This window comes from Ceratotherium simum, chromosome 15 (genome assembly GCF_057802395.1).
Source record: "Ceratotherium simum simum isolate JZ-2026a chromosome 15, ASM5780239v1, whole genome shotgun sequence".
NCBI lineage: Eukaryota > Metazoa > Chordata > Mammalia > Perissodactyla > Rhinocerotidae > Ceratotherium > Ceratotherium simum.
The window spans coordinates 60,698,127-60,714,449 of NC_141914.1; the positions used below are offsets into that span (position 1 = coordinate 60,698,127).

At 40.1% G+C, this 16,323-nt stretch overlaps 2 protein-coding genes across 2 annotated transcripts in view; one reads left to right on the forward strand and one right to left on the reverse strand.

Moving 5' to 3' along the window:
* The window catches only part of VEPH1 (ventricular zone expressed PH domain containing 1), a 206,603-nt gene that overhangs the window by 144,284 nt on the left and 45,996 nt on the right, over positions 1–16,323 (reverse strand). The gene's annotated exons all lie outside the window — the stretch shown is intronic.
* Positions 8,686–14,781, forward strand: PTX3 (pentraxin 3). The gene is made up of 3 exons (XM_087439451.1): positions 8,686–8,978; positions 9,426–9,827; positions 13,553–14,781. The coding sequence occupies exons 1-3, from the start codon at positions 8,849–8,851 to the stop codon at positions 14,164–14,166; spliced, it is 1,146 nt and encodes a 381-aa protein (XP_087295577.1). The 5' UTR covers positions 8,686–8,848; the 3' UTR covers positions 14,167–14,781.

The following is a 16,323-nucleotide window of genomic DNA, read 5'->3' on the forward strand; positions in this document are numbered from 1 at the left end:
AAAAATGTTGTGTCCATCTGAAAACATTGTTTTATTTTGTTTGTTTGTTTTCTGTTTATTTTTACTAAGAGCTTTTCCTTAAATGATCATGAATTTTAAATGTAAAGCCCAGTCTGTACAGTCTAATGTACAGAGTACATTAGATCATAGAGCTTAGTTATGTAGACACACTGATCCACGGCTGAAAAAGGTCATGATAAATGGGACTGTTGTTGAAATTGAAGACAGGAAACTGGCATAAGGCTTTTGGGTACAATATTCACCAAAGGCCCTGGGAGCCTTGAAGGGGAAAACTCCAGATTAGCCATTCCCAGGTGACTTGAATTTCAATCAAATAATACAAAAATAAATGCATAAGAACATTTTGAGTCAGAAACTGATGAAGACACTTCAGTATAGAAATCCTATAAATTCCATTCATAAACTAATATATTCTTTTTTTTAAAGGATTTTTTTATTTTTTGGGAAGATTGGCCCCGTGCTAACATCTGTTGCCAGTCTTCCTCCTTTTTTCCTTTTTTCTCCCCAAAGCCCCAGTAGAGAGTTGTATGTCATAGTTGTACATCCTTCCAGTTGCTCTATGTGGGATGCCGCCTCAGCATGGCTTGATGAGAGTGTGTAGATCCGTGCCCAGGATCCGAACTGGAGAACCCTGGGCCCCCAAAACAGAACTTGAGAACTTAACCGCTACGCCAGTGGGCTGGCCTCGATATATTCTTTTTAATTATGAAATATTTCAAGCCATTAGACTAATGTGGGCAATAATAAAAGGAACACTGGTGTGCTCACCAACCAGCTTTGTCAGAACTTAACCTTGTGCTATAATTGCTTTCCACGCCGTTCATTTCTTTTTCTCCCCAGGTGCAACCACCATCCTGAAGTTGGTTATTTATCATCTTCATGAATGCTCTTACACTTTAATTGCATGTGTACGTACCAATAAGCATTTTACAGTGTTGTTTTGTATGCTTTAAAATTTTATATCAATACTATCACACTGTACGTGTCTCTTTGCAACATATATTTTTTTCCCGTTGAACATTATGTTGAAGTTTCATCTCCAAGAAGCTCTCCTTCATTTATTCTCACAGCTGTATGATATTCCATTGTATAAGTACGCAACAATTTATTCATACACTCTATGGCCGAAAGACATTTTATTTTACTATTATCATTACCATTATTTGCTTTTACTAATAATGCTGCAATTTTTATACCTATTTCTTTGTGCACAAATGGGAGATATTCCCTAGGGTACTGCTTCTGAGCTTAATGTGCTTAGAAATCACCTGGGCATCTTGTTAGATATTGATTCAGCAGGTTGAGGGTAGAGCTTGAGAATCTGAATTTCTAACAAGTTCTCAGGTAATGCTAATGGTCCCTAGACCACATAATTAAATAGCATAGCAGTGGTTATGTTTCTGGGAGTTAAGTTTCTAGATGTTCCAAATTTCTTTGCAAAGTGAATGTATTAGTTTTTGATAGCTGCCATAAGAAATTACCAAAAACATAGTGGCCCAAAGTAATGCAAATTTATTATCTTATATTTCTGTAGTTCAGAAGTCCAACATGAGTCTCACTGGGCTAAAACCCAGGCATTGGAAGGGCTAGAGTCCTTCCTGGAAGCTATAGAAGGGAATTTGTTTCCTTGACTCTTCTAGCTTCCAGAGACACCAGCATTCCTGGGGTGCCCTTCCTCCATCTTCTCCAGTCAGCAACATAGCATCTCTCTGCCTCTGCCTCTGGTGTCACACCTCTTCCTCTGATTCCCTCTTCTGTCTCTCCCTTCCACTCTTAAGGGCTCTTGTGATTTCACTGGGCCCATCTGGACAATCTAGGATTATCTCCCCATTTTATATAGCAACCTTAATTCCATCTTCAATGCAATGAAACACAACATGTTCACAGGTTGTGGGGATTAAGACCTGCACATCATTGGGGGGTGGCATTATTCTGCCTACCACCATGATTATAAGAATTTATACACCCACTAGCAGCGCGAGTGTTTCTGCTGCTCCACATCCTTGGTAACATTTGGTCTTTAAGACATTGGTTTTTGCCAACTGATGGGTGTGAGATGATATCTGATTTTTTTGTTTTAATTTTCATTTCCTTAATTGCTTATGAGACTGAGCACTCTTTTTATATGTTTTCCTCTCCTGTGACTTGGCCATTCATATCCTTTGCCTATTTTCGATTGGGATGTTTGTGTTTTCTTATTGACTTGTAGAATTTACCTCTTTATTCTGGACACTAATTTTTTGTTTAAAAATTTTATTTTATTTATTTATTTATTTATTTTTTGCTGCTCAGTAAATGTTTATTAGTTTCTTTTCTTTCCATTTAGCTTTTTTTTTTTTAATTTTTTGTTTATTGCAGTAACATTGGTTTATAACATTGTAAAAATTTCAGGTGTACATCATTGTACTTCTATTTCTGCATAGATTACATCATGTTCACCACCCAAATACTAATTACAACCCATCACCACACACACGTACCGAATTATCCCTTTCACCCTCCTCCCTCCCCCCTTCCCCTCTGGTAACCACCAATCCAATCTCTGTCCCTATGTGTTTGTTTATTGTTGTTATTATCTACTACTTAATGAAGGAAATCAGAGGGTATTTGACCTTCTCCCTCTGACTTATTTCACTTTGCATAATACCTTCAATGTCCATCCATGTTGTCACAAATGGCTGGATTTCATCGTTTCTTATGGCTGAGTAGTATTCCATTGTGTATATATACCACATCTTCTTTATCCATTCGTCCCTTGATGGGCACTTAGGTTGCTTCCAAGTCTTGGCTATTGTGAATAACGCTGCAATGAACACATGGGTGCATGTACCTTTACAAATTGGTGTTTTCAAGTTCTTTGGATAAATACCCAACAGTGGAATAGCTGGATCATATGGTAGTTCTATCGTTGATTTTTTGAGGAATCTCCATACTGTTTTCCATAGTGGCTGCACCAGTTTGCACTCCCACCAGCAGTGTATGAGAGTTCCCTTCTCTCCACATCCTCTCCAACACATGTTGATTCCTGTCTTGTTAATTATAGCCATTCTGACGGGCGTGAGGTGATATCTCATTGTAGTTTTGATTTGCATTTCCCTGATAGTTAGTGATTTTGAACATCTTTTCATGTGTCTGTTGGCCATCTGTATATCTTCTTTGGAGAAATGTCTGTTCAGGTCTTTTGCCCATTTTTTAATTGGGTTGGTAGTTTTTTTGTTGGTGAGATGCATGAGTTCTTTATATATTTTGGAGATTAAGCCCTTATCAGAAGTATGGTTTGCAAATATCTTCTCCCAATTGTTAGGTTGTCTTTTCGTTTTGTTGATGGTTTCCTTTGCTGTGCAGAAGATTTTTAGTTTGATGTAGTCCCATTTGTCTATTTTTTCTATTGTTTCTCTTGCCCGGTCAGACGTGGTGTTTGAAAAGATGTTGCTAAGACCGATGTCAAAGAGCGTACTGCCTATGTTTTCTTCTAGAAGTTTCACAGTTTCAGGTCTTACATTCAAGTCTTTAATCCATTTGGAGTTAATTTTTGTGTATGGTGTAAGGTAAGGGTCTACTTTCATTTTTTTGCATATGGCTATCCAGTTTTCCCAACACCATTTGTTGAAGAGACTTTCTTTTCCCCAATCTATGTTCTTGGCTCCTTTGTCAAAGATTAGCTGTCCATAGATGTGTGGGTTTATTTCTGGGCTTTCGATTCTATTCCATTGATCTGTGTGTCTGTTTTTGTGCCAGTACCATGCTGTTTTGGTTACTATAGCTTTGTAGTATATTTTGAAATCAGGGAGTGTGATACCTCCAGCTTTGTTCTTTTTTCTCAGGATTCCTTTAGCTATTCGGGGTCTTTTGTTGTTCCATATAAATTTTAGGATTCTTTGTTCTATTTCTGTAAAAAATGTTGTTGGAACTTTGATAGGGATGGCATTGAATCTATGGATGGCTTTAGGAAGTATGGACATCTTAACTATGTTAATTCTTCCAATCCAAGAGCACGGAATATCTTTCCATTTCTTTGTGTCTTCTTCAATTTCTTTCAGAAATGTTTTATAGTTTTCGGTGTACAGATCTTTCACCTCTTTGGTTAAGTTTATTCCTAGGTATTTTATTCTTTTTTTTGCAATTGTAAATGGGATGGTATTCTTAATTTCTCTTTCTGCTACTTCGTTGTTAGTGTACAGAAATGCAACTGATTTTTGTATGTTGATTTTGTATCCTGCAACTTTACCATATTCGTGTATTACTTCTAAAAGTTTTCTGGTGGATTCTTTAGGGTTTTCTATATATAAAATCATGTCATCTGCAAATAGTGAGCGCAAGTGTTTCTGCTGCTCCACATCCTTGCTAACATTTGGTCAAGACATTGGTTTTTGCCAACTGATGGGTGTGAGATGATATCTGATTTTTTTGTTTTAATTTTCATTTCCTTAATTGCTTATGAGACTGAGCACTCTTTTTATATGTTTTCCTCTCCTGTGACTTGGCCATTCATATCCTTTGCCTATTTTCGATTGGGATGTTTGTGTTTTCTTATTGATTTGTAGAATTTACCTCTTTATTCTGGACACTAATTTTTTGTTTAAAAATTTTAAAGTTGCAATCTTAATGTAGTTGATTTTTAAAATTTATTTACTTTATGGTTTATGATTTTTTTTGTTATGGAGAAATCTTTCTTTTTCCCAAGTTCATAAAAATACTCTTCTATATTTTCTCCTAAAAGCATTATGGTTTTGTTTTTCACACTTGTCTTTAGCCCCTCTGGAATTTACTTTTGTACATATGAGGAAAGGATCAAAATATATACTTTGTGTATGCATATATAAACAATTGTCCCAGCCCCATTTATTGAGTAGTCAATTGTTTCCCTTCTGATTTGTGGTAACTCTTTCATATCTAAGGTTTCTCATGTGTCTGGGTCTGTTTCTGGGTACTTATCATACCTTTACCAATTATACATTTTCTTAATTTCAATAACTTTATAATAAATCATTACATCTCATAGGGCAAATTTCTTCACCTTCTACTTCAAATTCTTCTTGGCTCCTTTATATAAATTTTACCATTAGTTTGTTAACTTTCTTGAAAAACTAAGTTAGGATGTTGTTTTTTCACACTGAATATATAGACTAACTTGGGATTACCGACATCTTTGTGAAACTCAATCTTCCCATTCAAGAACATGATACAAATTTCCATCTATGTAGTTTTTTTTACGTCTTTCAATAAATACTTGTGGTATCAGCTGTGTCGTATGTATCTTTCATTAAATTGATTCCTAAGTATTCCATATTTGTTGTTGATATTGTAAGTGATGGTTTTTTTCCTAAGATATTTTCAATTTGTCGTCTGGTATTAAGAAAGCAATTGATTTTTGTATGTTGATCTTTCATCCAGCAAAACTTGTTCAAGTCTCTTATCAACAATCTGTCTTTAGAGTCTCTTAGATTTTCTGTATGTAGGTAATCAACTCGTAATCATTGATAATAGCTTTGTTTTTTCTTTCCATCCTTATTCCTTGTATTTCTGTCTTTTTCCTACTTTACTGGCTGGGACCTCCAATACTTTGATGAACAGAACCAGTGTCCACGGGAATCCTTTTGTTATTCCTGTTTGTAAAGAGTATATTTCTAAGAATTCACCATTATGTATGAATATGTTTCTATAGGTTTTTGGTATTTATGTTTTATTAAGTTCCATTAAGTTCCTGTCTGTTTCCTAGTTTGAACATGAATGAGTGCTGAATTTTATTAAATGATTTTTCTCCATCTGTTGACATGATCATATGATGTAACGGAAGAAATGTAATAAATTAATGCAGTAAATTAATAGATATTCTAATGTTTAATCAATCTTGCAGTCTTGGAAAAAACTCACCTTGGTTCTGATGTATTTTTATGTATATATTGCTGGGTTTGTTTGGCTAACATCTTATTTAGAGCTGTTGCATCTATGTTCTTAAATGAGACTGGCCTGCAATTTTCCTTTCTTGTACTGTCCTTGTCTCTTTTCAGTATCATACTTACTAGACATATAAAAAGAATTTAGCACATTCCTGCACACTCTGTTCTCAGAAGCAGTTTGTATAAGATGGGGATTACATCTTCCTTGAATGTTTGATAGAACCTGCTTATCAAATCTTTTGGACAATGCTTTATATATTTCATTATATTGAACTTTATATAGTTTAAGTTTCTGTATTTTTCAGCAGTTTTTTTTTGGCATTTGAATGATCACTTACGACCGGAGTGGACTTATCAGTTATGAGAGAGGTATGCTAAAATCTCCCTCCATGAGTATGGATTTGTCAATTTCTCCTTATAATTCTGTCAATCTTTGATATATATTTTTTAAAACTATGTTACTAGATAATTCTGAGAGATCTTGTTGGTAAAGTGTTTCTTTTATCGTAATTTAATTATTCTCTTTGCCTTAAAGTCTATTTTTTCCCCCCCAAAGCCCCAGTAGTTAGTTGTATGTCATAGATGCACATCCTTCTAGTTGCTGTACATGGGACGCGACCTCAGCATGGCCGGAGAAGCGGTACGTCGGTGCGCGCCCGGGATCCGAACCGGGGCGGTCAGCAGCGGAGCGTGTACACTTAACCACCAAGCCACGGGGCCGGCCCCTTAAAGTCTATTTTTGACTAATATTAATATAGCTATGCTATATATTTGGTATATTCTCCCCACCCCACTACCCTCTTTTAATACTTTAGACATTTATAGATTTCATGTTTTATGTGTGGTTCTTATAGTGACATGTAGCTTGGGATTTGAAAGATATACCTATCTGTCGACCTTTGTCTCTTAACTGCAAAGTTTGTTTCATTAATATTGATGGCAATTATTGGGATATTTGGATTTATTTTTACTACATTATGTTGTGCTTTTTATTTACCTTTGTCTATGCTTTTCTTCTCTCCATTATGGCTTTCTATTGATCAGGTCAGGGTTTTTTTTAATTCCCTCTATTCCTTCTATTTCCTTTTGATTTTGGTGGTTGTGCTTTAAAAGATAAACATTCTTAACTAACAAAGCAAAATTAATTAATTTCTCTATCACCTCTCTGAACAATGGAAGGATTTTAGAATACCTTACTGAACTTAAAGAGTACATTTTGGATTATTTCCTTAGATCTTTCTTCAGGTTCCTTAATATTCTCTTCAGCTTTGCCTACTTTGCCATTTAACCCATTCCTTGAGGGTTTTTAAAATTTTTGATTAACTTTTTTTTAAATTCTAGAAGTTGTATTTGGTTCTTTAAAAAGTCTACCTAGTCTTTTTCTTTTGACAATGTCTTTTTCTTTTTTCATGTTTCCAATTCCTTCTTGTAGATCTTAAATAATTTTAAACATTTATTTTCTAGTTTCTAGATGACATTTTAAATAAATGAAGTTCTTGGGGGAGAAGTGTCTAATCCTTTTTGGTTTCTGCTGATTCTGATTTATGGTGAGTTGTTTCCTCATATGTTTACATCTTTTTTACTGTGAATTTATTTTTACTGTGGCAGACAGTATACATTTGAATCTTGAACATTTGTGTGGGCAGGCCCAAAGTCACAAACTCTTAGCGACCCTGTGGAGTTCAGTCAGAGAGACAAGCTTACTTCTCACTTGCTTGTGCTGAGGCAGAGTGGGGCTGTGCCTATTGAAATCCCATGCGCAGCTCACTGAGGGTCCAGTTTTAGGCGCCGGTCTCACCTGTGACTCCTCAGCTGGCCTAAGCTTTGCCCCTACATGGTCATTAACACTTAGTTAATCGGGCCCTAATAACCTCCACCCCCTCCCCTCGCCTCCTGGGGAGCCCTAGCTGCAGCTCTTGGGCTCACCTTCTGATTTGGTTCCACCTCTGTCTTTGGCCCCTGGACACTTCCCTGACTTTACTGGGAGCTCATTTGTGCATTTAAAGTTTTTATTATTTTTATTATGTAAATAGATTTCTAGGTGTTTTGTGCGGGAGAGTTTTCAGCTTATACAGACCCCATATATTGGCAGAATTTACCCTAAATTTACTTAAAAATATGATCTTTAAGCCTAGTGAAATAATATAATTTCCACTTAATATCAGGTTATGAAAAGAAACATACCTAAAATCAGTTTATTCCTTTCCCCCAGCTCTTTCTCTTTTTAGGTTTACCAGTTTTGCCATATTGTTTGTCATTTAAAAAGTGTGTTTATAAAAGTATAGTTGCAATTCCAGAAGGATTCAAGATGAAATGACTCGGAATGGACTTGGCTTCTAGAGCCATAGAAATTCTTACTGTGTTGGTTTATCTTGGAATCAGAGAGTAACTTTCTCAGCTTAGACCTGTAAAACTATGTACAAAGGAAAAGTGAAAAAAAGTTTTCTGTACATAAAGGGTGTGAAATAACAAAAGCACACACAAATGCTGAAATGATGCTCTTGCTTCACACCTCTACGCCTGCTATTTCTCCCCCTAACCCGCCTCCCGCCCTTTCATCCCTCAGGGCTACCAGTTCCAGTTACAACAGCCAGTCCTCAGAGGACAGTCGCAGCCCCGTTCTCCCCCCTCTTTCCCCTCTGACCCTCCTCCAATTAATCTGCAGTGTAAACTTTTGCGCTTTACTATTGTGCAACGTCCACGTTTCCCTCGCCCTCCCCGCCAGCCCCCGCCCCCCAAATCCAGGGGAACTCCCGTTACCGCAGTGCCACCGGCATTACTCATTCATCCCCATTCAGACTCTCCCAGCGTTTATTAAGGGCTCTCGCCTCCTGCGTCTCACTCGCCTCGCTCCTTCTCCGCTCACTGGAGAGCCTCTGGCCTCGTCCCCTCCCGCCAGCTGTGGGAAGAACTTCGTCTCTCCAGCAATGCTCCTCGCTGCGATTCTGTTTTGCGCTCTCTGGTCTGCAGTGTCCGCCGAGAACTCGGACGATTATGAGCTCATGTATGTGAATCTGGACAACGAAATAGACAATGGACTCCATCCCACTGAGGACCGTAAGTTCATTTTAACTGTTTCTCTGCTAACCCTAATTACATATCCACCTCTTTGGGTCTAAATAGTATACATATACTTCGTAGCCAATGAAATAAGCTAAAAATTAAAGTTTCGCAAAAGAGAGAAGCACTTTAGGAAAGCGGGAGGTTTCAAAAAGTTGTTTCTGTCACAGATACACAATAGGTTGAACTGTATGAAATCGCCGATGTTTGCCTCTTCTGAGCTATGGCAATTTCATAAGAGTTCAACTAAATATATACCTGCATGAATGGTTTCTGTCATTCTCAAGATATTTATACGCTGTTTTTCGGAAGCGTCCTTAAGGGGAAGGGGGGTGCTGGGGATGGTCTGTGAATTGGGACCGCCGAGGGAGGTCAGCTTTTTACAAAGCACACCCAAGGAAGGCCTGGGCGGGTCGGTAACGTGTGTTGTGTCCCGCGCTCTAGCCACGCCGTGCGACTGCCGTCGGGAGCACTCGGAGTGGGACAAGCTCTTCACCATGCTGGAGAACTCGCAGATGAGGGAGGGCATGCTGCTGCAGGCCACCGACGACGTCCTCCGGGGCGAGCTGCAGAGGCTGCGGGCGGAGCTGGGCCGGCTGGCCGGCAGCCTGGCGGGGCCGTGCGCGCCCGCGGCCCCCGCGGAGGCCGGGCTGGCCGGCGCGCTGGACGAGCTGCTGCAGGCGAGCCGAGATGCGGGCCGCAGGCTGGCGCGCCTGGAGGGCACCGGGGCGCAGCGCCCGCAGGAGGCGGGGCGGGCCCTGGGCGCCGTGCTCGAGGAGCTGCGGCAGACGCGAGCGGACCTCCGCGCCGTGCAGGGCTGGGCGGCCGGGCGCTGGCTGCCCGCAGGTAAGGACCCTGCGGCTTTGTTCTCGGAGCGCTCTGCGGGAAGCCAAGTCAGGCAACCCGCTGGGGGACGCTTTAATGGGGGAAACACACACATACGGACCTCTGCTTCTCCATGACGGTCAGAGAGCTCAGACACACCATGCTAGGCGGGAAAACTGGCTTTAAAAAGTATTCTCCAGCCCCGAGGAACCCAGAAGATCGCTGTGCACGCAACCACCATAGTCTTGAAATAGACAGCAAGGGCCCGTGACTGACACCCGATCCCACCAGGCGTCGCAGGAGCTCCCTTGACCGATTATAACCGTGACCTCTCTCAGTGGCCGGCTTCTCTCCGTTAGGGATTTCCACTTCTAACTTTAGCCTGTCTGCCTTTTGGGGGGAGCTCTGGTTCCTCGGGCTATTTCAGGCCCAGCCTAACTTTTAGAGACGTTTTCCAATCCCTGGGCCGGCCCCACCTCCCCGCTGTTGCTGAGCAAGAGACTTGGGGACGAAGCTGATCTCCCGGAGGGTTAGTGGAATTCCTGAGGGGTCCCCCAGACCCCGGAGGTCTGTAGAATTAGCGCGAGAGTGGAGGTCCGATGATCTGCGGCTTGGGATAAACCGGCGGTTGCGGGATCCACAGTGGAAGAGGCAGATGTGGGAGCCAGTTGGTACCCTGGCCCCACCCCAGGGATCTGGAGGATCACGGCCAAACAGGAGAGAGGCGGTGCAGACTAGATGCATCTTGCCAAAGTCCATGTGGTACTACTGGAATCTCCAAACACGTGTGGGCCCGAAATAATACATTTTAAAGATGGTTAAAAGAAATAGAGAAGATTTGGAGCCAAGTGACACTCCTTTAGAAAGCAAAATTTCTAAGAAATGGTGATGCAACCATCATTTGTCGTTTATATTAGAAAATCAGTGTCCTAGGTAAGAAAATATAACTTTTTTTTTTTTTTGTGAGGAAGATCAGCCCTGAGCTAACATCCATGCTAATCCTCCTTTTTGCTGAGGAAGACCGGCTCTGAGCTAACATCTATTGCCAATCTTCCTCCTCCTTTTTTCCCCCAAAGCCCCAGTAGATAGTTGCACATCCTTCTAGTTGCTGTATGTGGGACGCGGCCTCAGCATGGCCGAACAAGTGGTGCGTTGGTGCGCGCCCGGCATCCGAACCTGGGCTGCCAGTAGTACAGCGCCTTCACTTAACCGCTAAGCCCCACAGGGTCGGCCCTGTGGCTATTTTAATGGATGAAATTTCTTGTCTTTTGCAAACTAGGTATAGTCATTGTACATAGAACCAAAAAACTGAAGAATTATGCAATTTTCATCTTCACTTCTGAATACTAGTTAGAGCAGAAGAAAGATGTATTTCTGAATTCTAAAATGTTAATTTCTTATTACATCCAATATTACTTTACCCACATGCTTTGATTTCTCCTCCCTTGGTTTCCTGCCAGCTTGGCTCCTAAAGGATTTCTAATCATTCTGTTGTCGGCCTCCTAAGAACCTGGTTTTCATTTTGTTTGGTCTTTGATAATATAATCAGAAAAATCTATTAGTTAAAAGCCATTTCGTGTGACAGTTTCTGATATTTTAAAGATATGTCAAGAGACTCAATTACTGGTCCCCAAAAGAAGCCACAAAAACCCTGCCCCCATGCAGTTCCAGTCCATGAACTCACACAGCCAGCGCAGCCTGCAGAGGAAGCTGGGTCTCGGAGAGGCAATGGGGGAATGCTTTGGAATGCAATGCTGACCGCCTGGGCTTATTTAAACAGGAAATCAGTTAATTAGATTGCAGTAGGCGCCCTCTTGAACACTACTTTACTGAAACATTACAGAGAATATCTCAAATGCCCATGCATATGCTGATCTTTTGTTCCATGATCTTTGTTTGATTTAATTAATCCAGTTTGTTGATTTAAATGCACCTACCAATTTCATTTGAGGAAAAAAATCAATGTCTTATTAAAAATTAATTTTAAAAAATCTTCAAAAATTCAAATTATTCAGTAAAAAAGTTAATACCGAAGTGTGACAGGACCAATTTTGCGCTTTAGTATTGTAGTTACTTTTAGAGGATTTTCTGAATCTCACTATTTCTTTGACTATTACTAAAGGATAAGGTCCCCATCTGCTCCAGTTTTTCAGGACAGAGCCTAGCCCTCCGCCCCTTGCCCACGTTTAGCTTCGTTGACCACACTTTGCGTGGATGTTTGGTTCCTGCAAGTTCCATTCAACAGTTAGTCTTTAAATGCTCTGCGAGTTTGCTTTTCAAAGCTGTCTTATGGCAAATCTTCTTTAGGTTGTTATAAAGTGAATACTTAGCCCTAATTTAGATTAAAAAAAATTCTTTATCTGATCTTTCACACATAGATGAGGTTAGCATAAAGCAGAGCTCGCTTGTTAAAGGTTTTATCACGTGGTTTCCCAGAGACACCTGGAACGTCTTCACTTCAACATCTCCAGGTCCCTGAGTGGACACGTGACCTGGAGATGGACAGAGGTGGGAGTTTACTGAGCTCCCAACCCCCGAGTTTGAGAGTCTCCTTCTAAGTTCTTTAGCATGTTCTCCACCAGGCCCCTTGAAAGAAGTTTTCCTTAAAGTTTTTCTACTACTGTTTAAATGGTATTTATAAACATATGGACAAAGTAAGAGTTTTTAAGCATATCCTTGGTCTATGCAGCTCTTGAGGGCTACATACTTGTAGCTTACAGACTTGCAGAATATTAGAAGGAGAATGGAAGAGACTTTTACAGATAACTGTAAAGTTTGGAGAGGTTATGGGACGTATCAAAAGCTACACAGCTTACTAGTAGTAAAACAAACTGAATTTCAGCTCTTGTAGCCAAATCCAGGGGTCTTCTACCATTAAGAGGCAAGGCAGAGTGCTGGCTAAGGGTGTGGCCTCTGCAGCCAGAGTGCCCAAGTTCAAGCCCTGGTTTTACCACTGATCAGCTACATAAGCATAGCCAAGTGACTTAGGGCTTTATGCCTCAGTTTTCTCATCTGTAAAATGGGAATATTAACACTTTCTCTTAGGGTTGCTGTGAGGATTAAACGGATATATAAAGTGACTAGAATAGTATCTGGCACATAGTGAGTACTTGATGGGAGTTAGTCATCATTATTACACATTGTTGTCTTTCACAAGTAGTTTTCTACAAACTTTGCAAAGTTTACAAATATCTGAGAACATGTGGTATATTAAAGTGTGTTCAGCAACAACATGACTGTCCTAGAGTTTTGTTTAAAAATGCATGTTGATAATGGCTAAATGAGGTGAGCTAGGTCCATTGCATTTCACAAATTTTTTATTCTAGGAGCTTGGTGAAGTCAAGGAAACAGAAACAAGTTTGGCTTTAAGGTCCTGGAAATTACAGTGTCATTGTTTGAAGTTAAAGCATAGTGATTCAACATTTAAAAAAAAGTTGTAATAAAGAAAATAAGCTAATTGGGAGGGGAAGTCGTTATTAAAACGTAGTTTTCATTATTTTGTGGGTTTGGACAGTTTGGCTCCTCTGCACGCCTTCTTCTCCATTTAGCTGCTCATTGGGTAAGACCATTGCCTTCCTTATTCCTGTGGGCTTTGCTTTGCAGAGTCTACACTTGAGTCCCCTCAAGTCATAGCGTGATGCTGCATATAATTTTCAGTTGTAGTCATTAAAATGCCTAATGCCGGAATCATTTCTGAATAAATTTATGTTTTCTCTCATATTGTTCTTACTTTCTTGCTACTCTAGGTTGTGAAACAGCGATTTTATTCCCAATGCGTTCCAAGAAGATTTTTGGAAGTGTGCATCCCACGACACCATTGAAGCTTGAGTCTTTTAGCGCCTGCATTTGGGTCAAAGCCACAGATGTATTAAACAAAACCATCCTCTTTTCCTATGGCACAAAGAGGAATCCATACGAGATCCAGCTGTACCTCAGCTCTCAGTCCATAGTGTTTGTGGTGGGTGGAGAGGAGAACAAGCTCGTTGCTGATACTGTGATTTCCCTGGGAAGGTGGACCCATCTGTGCAGCACCTGGAATTCAGAGAAAGGGCGCGCGTCCTTGTGGGTAGACGGCGAGCTGGTGGCTTCCCCTGTCGAGATGGCCATAGGTCACGTTGTTCCCGAGGGAGGAATCCTGCAGATCGGCCAAGAAAAGAACGGCTGCTGTGTGGGCGGTGGTTTCAATGAAACATTAGCCTTTTCTGGAAGACTCACTGGCTTCAATATCTGGGATCGTGTTCTCAGCAATGAAGAGATAAGGGAGACTGGAGGAGCAGAGTCTTGTCACATCCAGGGAAATGTTGTTGGGTGGGGAGTCACAGAGATTCAGCCACATGGAGGAGCTCAGTATGTGTCGTAAGTGTTGTGAAACTCCACTGGAAGCCAAAGAGGGAAACTCACATTTTAAACATATGCCAGTTGGGAAGGTCTAAAAACCTCAAGGCATGTTAAAAACCCTTGAGACTAATGAAGGAGAGAGTTAAGATCCATCTTTATTTATCTTGGCAAAATTTGAATAAACAGTTGAAGGGAAGATGTTGGAGAAGGCTTTTGGGGATATTGTTACTAGAATTTATGCCGCGGTGCTTTCAGATTAATGCTGTGTCTTTGTCAGATATACTCTCAAATAATTAAAAAGGACCGTATCGTTGAACAGAAGGACAACTGTTTTACTTTTCTTTGGTTAATTTTGTTTTGGCCAGAGATGAATTTTACATTGGAAGAAGAATAAAATAACATTTGTTGTCCATTGTTCATTGTTATTGGTATGTACCTTATTACAAAAAAATGATGATAAAATGTATTTATACTACAATGTGACTTAACAATTACAAATGTAGTTTATGTGTTATAATTGAATGTCACTTTTTTGAGAAGATAGTTATATAAGTTATATTGTAAAATGGCTTTGTATTAATTTTATTAAGACTATTTTTGTAAAGCTCTACTGTAAATAAAATATTTTATAAAACTAGCCGGTGTCATCTAAACATAAATTTAATAGATGTTTTGGAGCAAATCTACAGTTTTGTTTTTTCACCTAAAGCAGGCAATTAGTTTTTGGATACTAATCTATTATGTAAATAGTAATAGTTAACATTGTTAGAAACAAACTATGGAGTTGTTTCAGCTTTGGCTTCCTATAGATCATAAGCAAAAAAGATAATCTTGCCTAAGTCAACTCATCTCTCTGGATTTTAGTTTTCTCAACTGAGAAACAAAGAATTGAGGAAATAATGATATCCAAGACTCTTCCAATTTGATGATTCTCCGAGCATGAACAACTGGCTGTCCTGTGTAACATGGAAAAACAAAGGAATTTTCAGAGTTCCCCAGATGCCCATGACGCCTGCAAGAGATGGCTTAGGACTGTTATTTGGGAGATCTAAGAATCTGGAAAAGAAACAGTGACCCTTGCCCTCAAAGCACACCCCATTCTTTTACCTATACACGAAGGAGAGGACAGTGAAGCTCCTTACCCCTACAGATGGGAGGTAACTCTACCACACTAGTGTCCTCCTGTACAGGCCGTGCAGGGCTGGAGAAGTGCATCACAAAGCCACTTCTGAACGTCAGTGGGAAATATCGTAGAACCACAGAGATGGTGCATCCACCTAAAGATAGGGCCTGAACAACCACAGGTCATCTGTTCATGAGGTTTGGAGAATAGGGCCAGGAGTAATTATCAAACCACATTTTGTTAATAACTAGCTGTGTGTCCTTAGACAAGTTACTTAACTCCTCTGGGACTTCTCAGTAAAAGGAGGGGTTGGATTCTCAGTGCCCTTCAGCAATAAAATCCCATGTATCTAGGAATCTTTGAGGATGCTCATGTTATCAGTATAGCTTCATCCCGCTCATGAGATCCACAAAACCTGGCTTATGGGTCTCTAAGGAAATCATTCACAGTTCTGAGGTGCTAGGCCAGTCTCAGACCCTTGGAGATCATGTAATTCAAAGTTGCAGGCCCAGCGGCCACATGCAAGGCCCTGTTTAGCCATTGTCTGTGTGACTTGAATGCTCTGCTGGAAGAAGAAATACCGGACCAACCTTCAGTGGTGAATTAGGCATGCTTTCAATTCCTTTCCACATTTCAGCATGAACTAGATCTGTTCAAGAGACCTAAGAGGATGCAGGCCAGGATATATGCAAACTCGTATGCTGACAGTGTTAAATGTAATGGAACTTTTAATTCTTTTTACAGGAATTACATGTTGAGGGCAGAGAAGAAACAAGAAAATAAAGTAATTCATGGGTTACAAAAGTAGAAATTTTATCTGCTACAAAAGTAAGTCTGGATAAGTATTCTAGGGACCTCTAATTGTTCCCTGATATCTATTCTCTTTCTTTTCCTAACTAACAGAGTTGTAGGTTTAATGGTACATGTGGCCATTCAGAGTCAAGTCTATATTTTCCAGCATCAATTGCAGCTAGGTGTGGCCATATGAGTAAGTTCTGGCTGACATTGAAATATTGAATGTGATTCCCTTCCCCATTCTCCTTCCAACTGATTGGA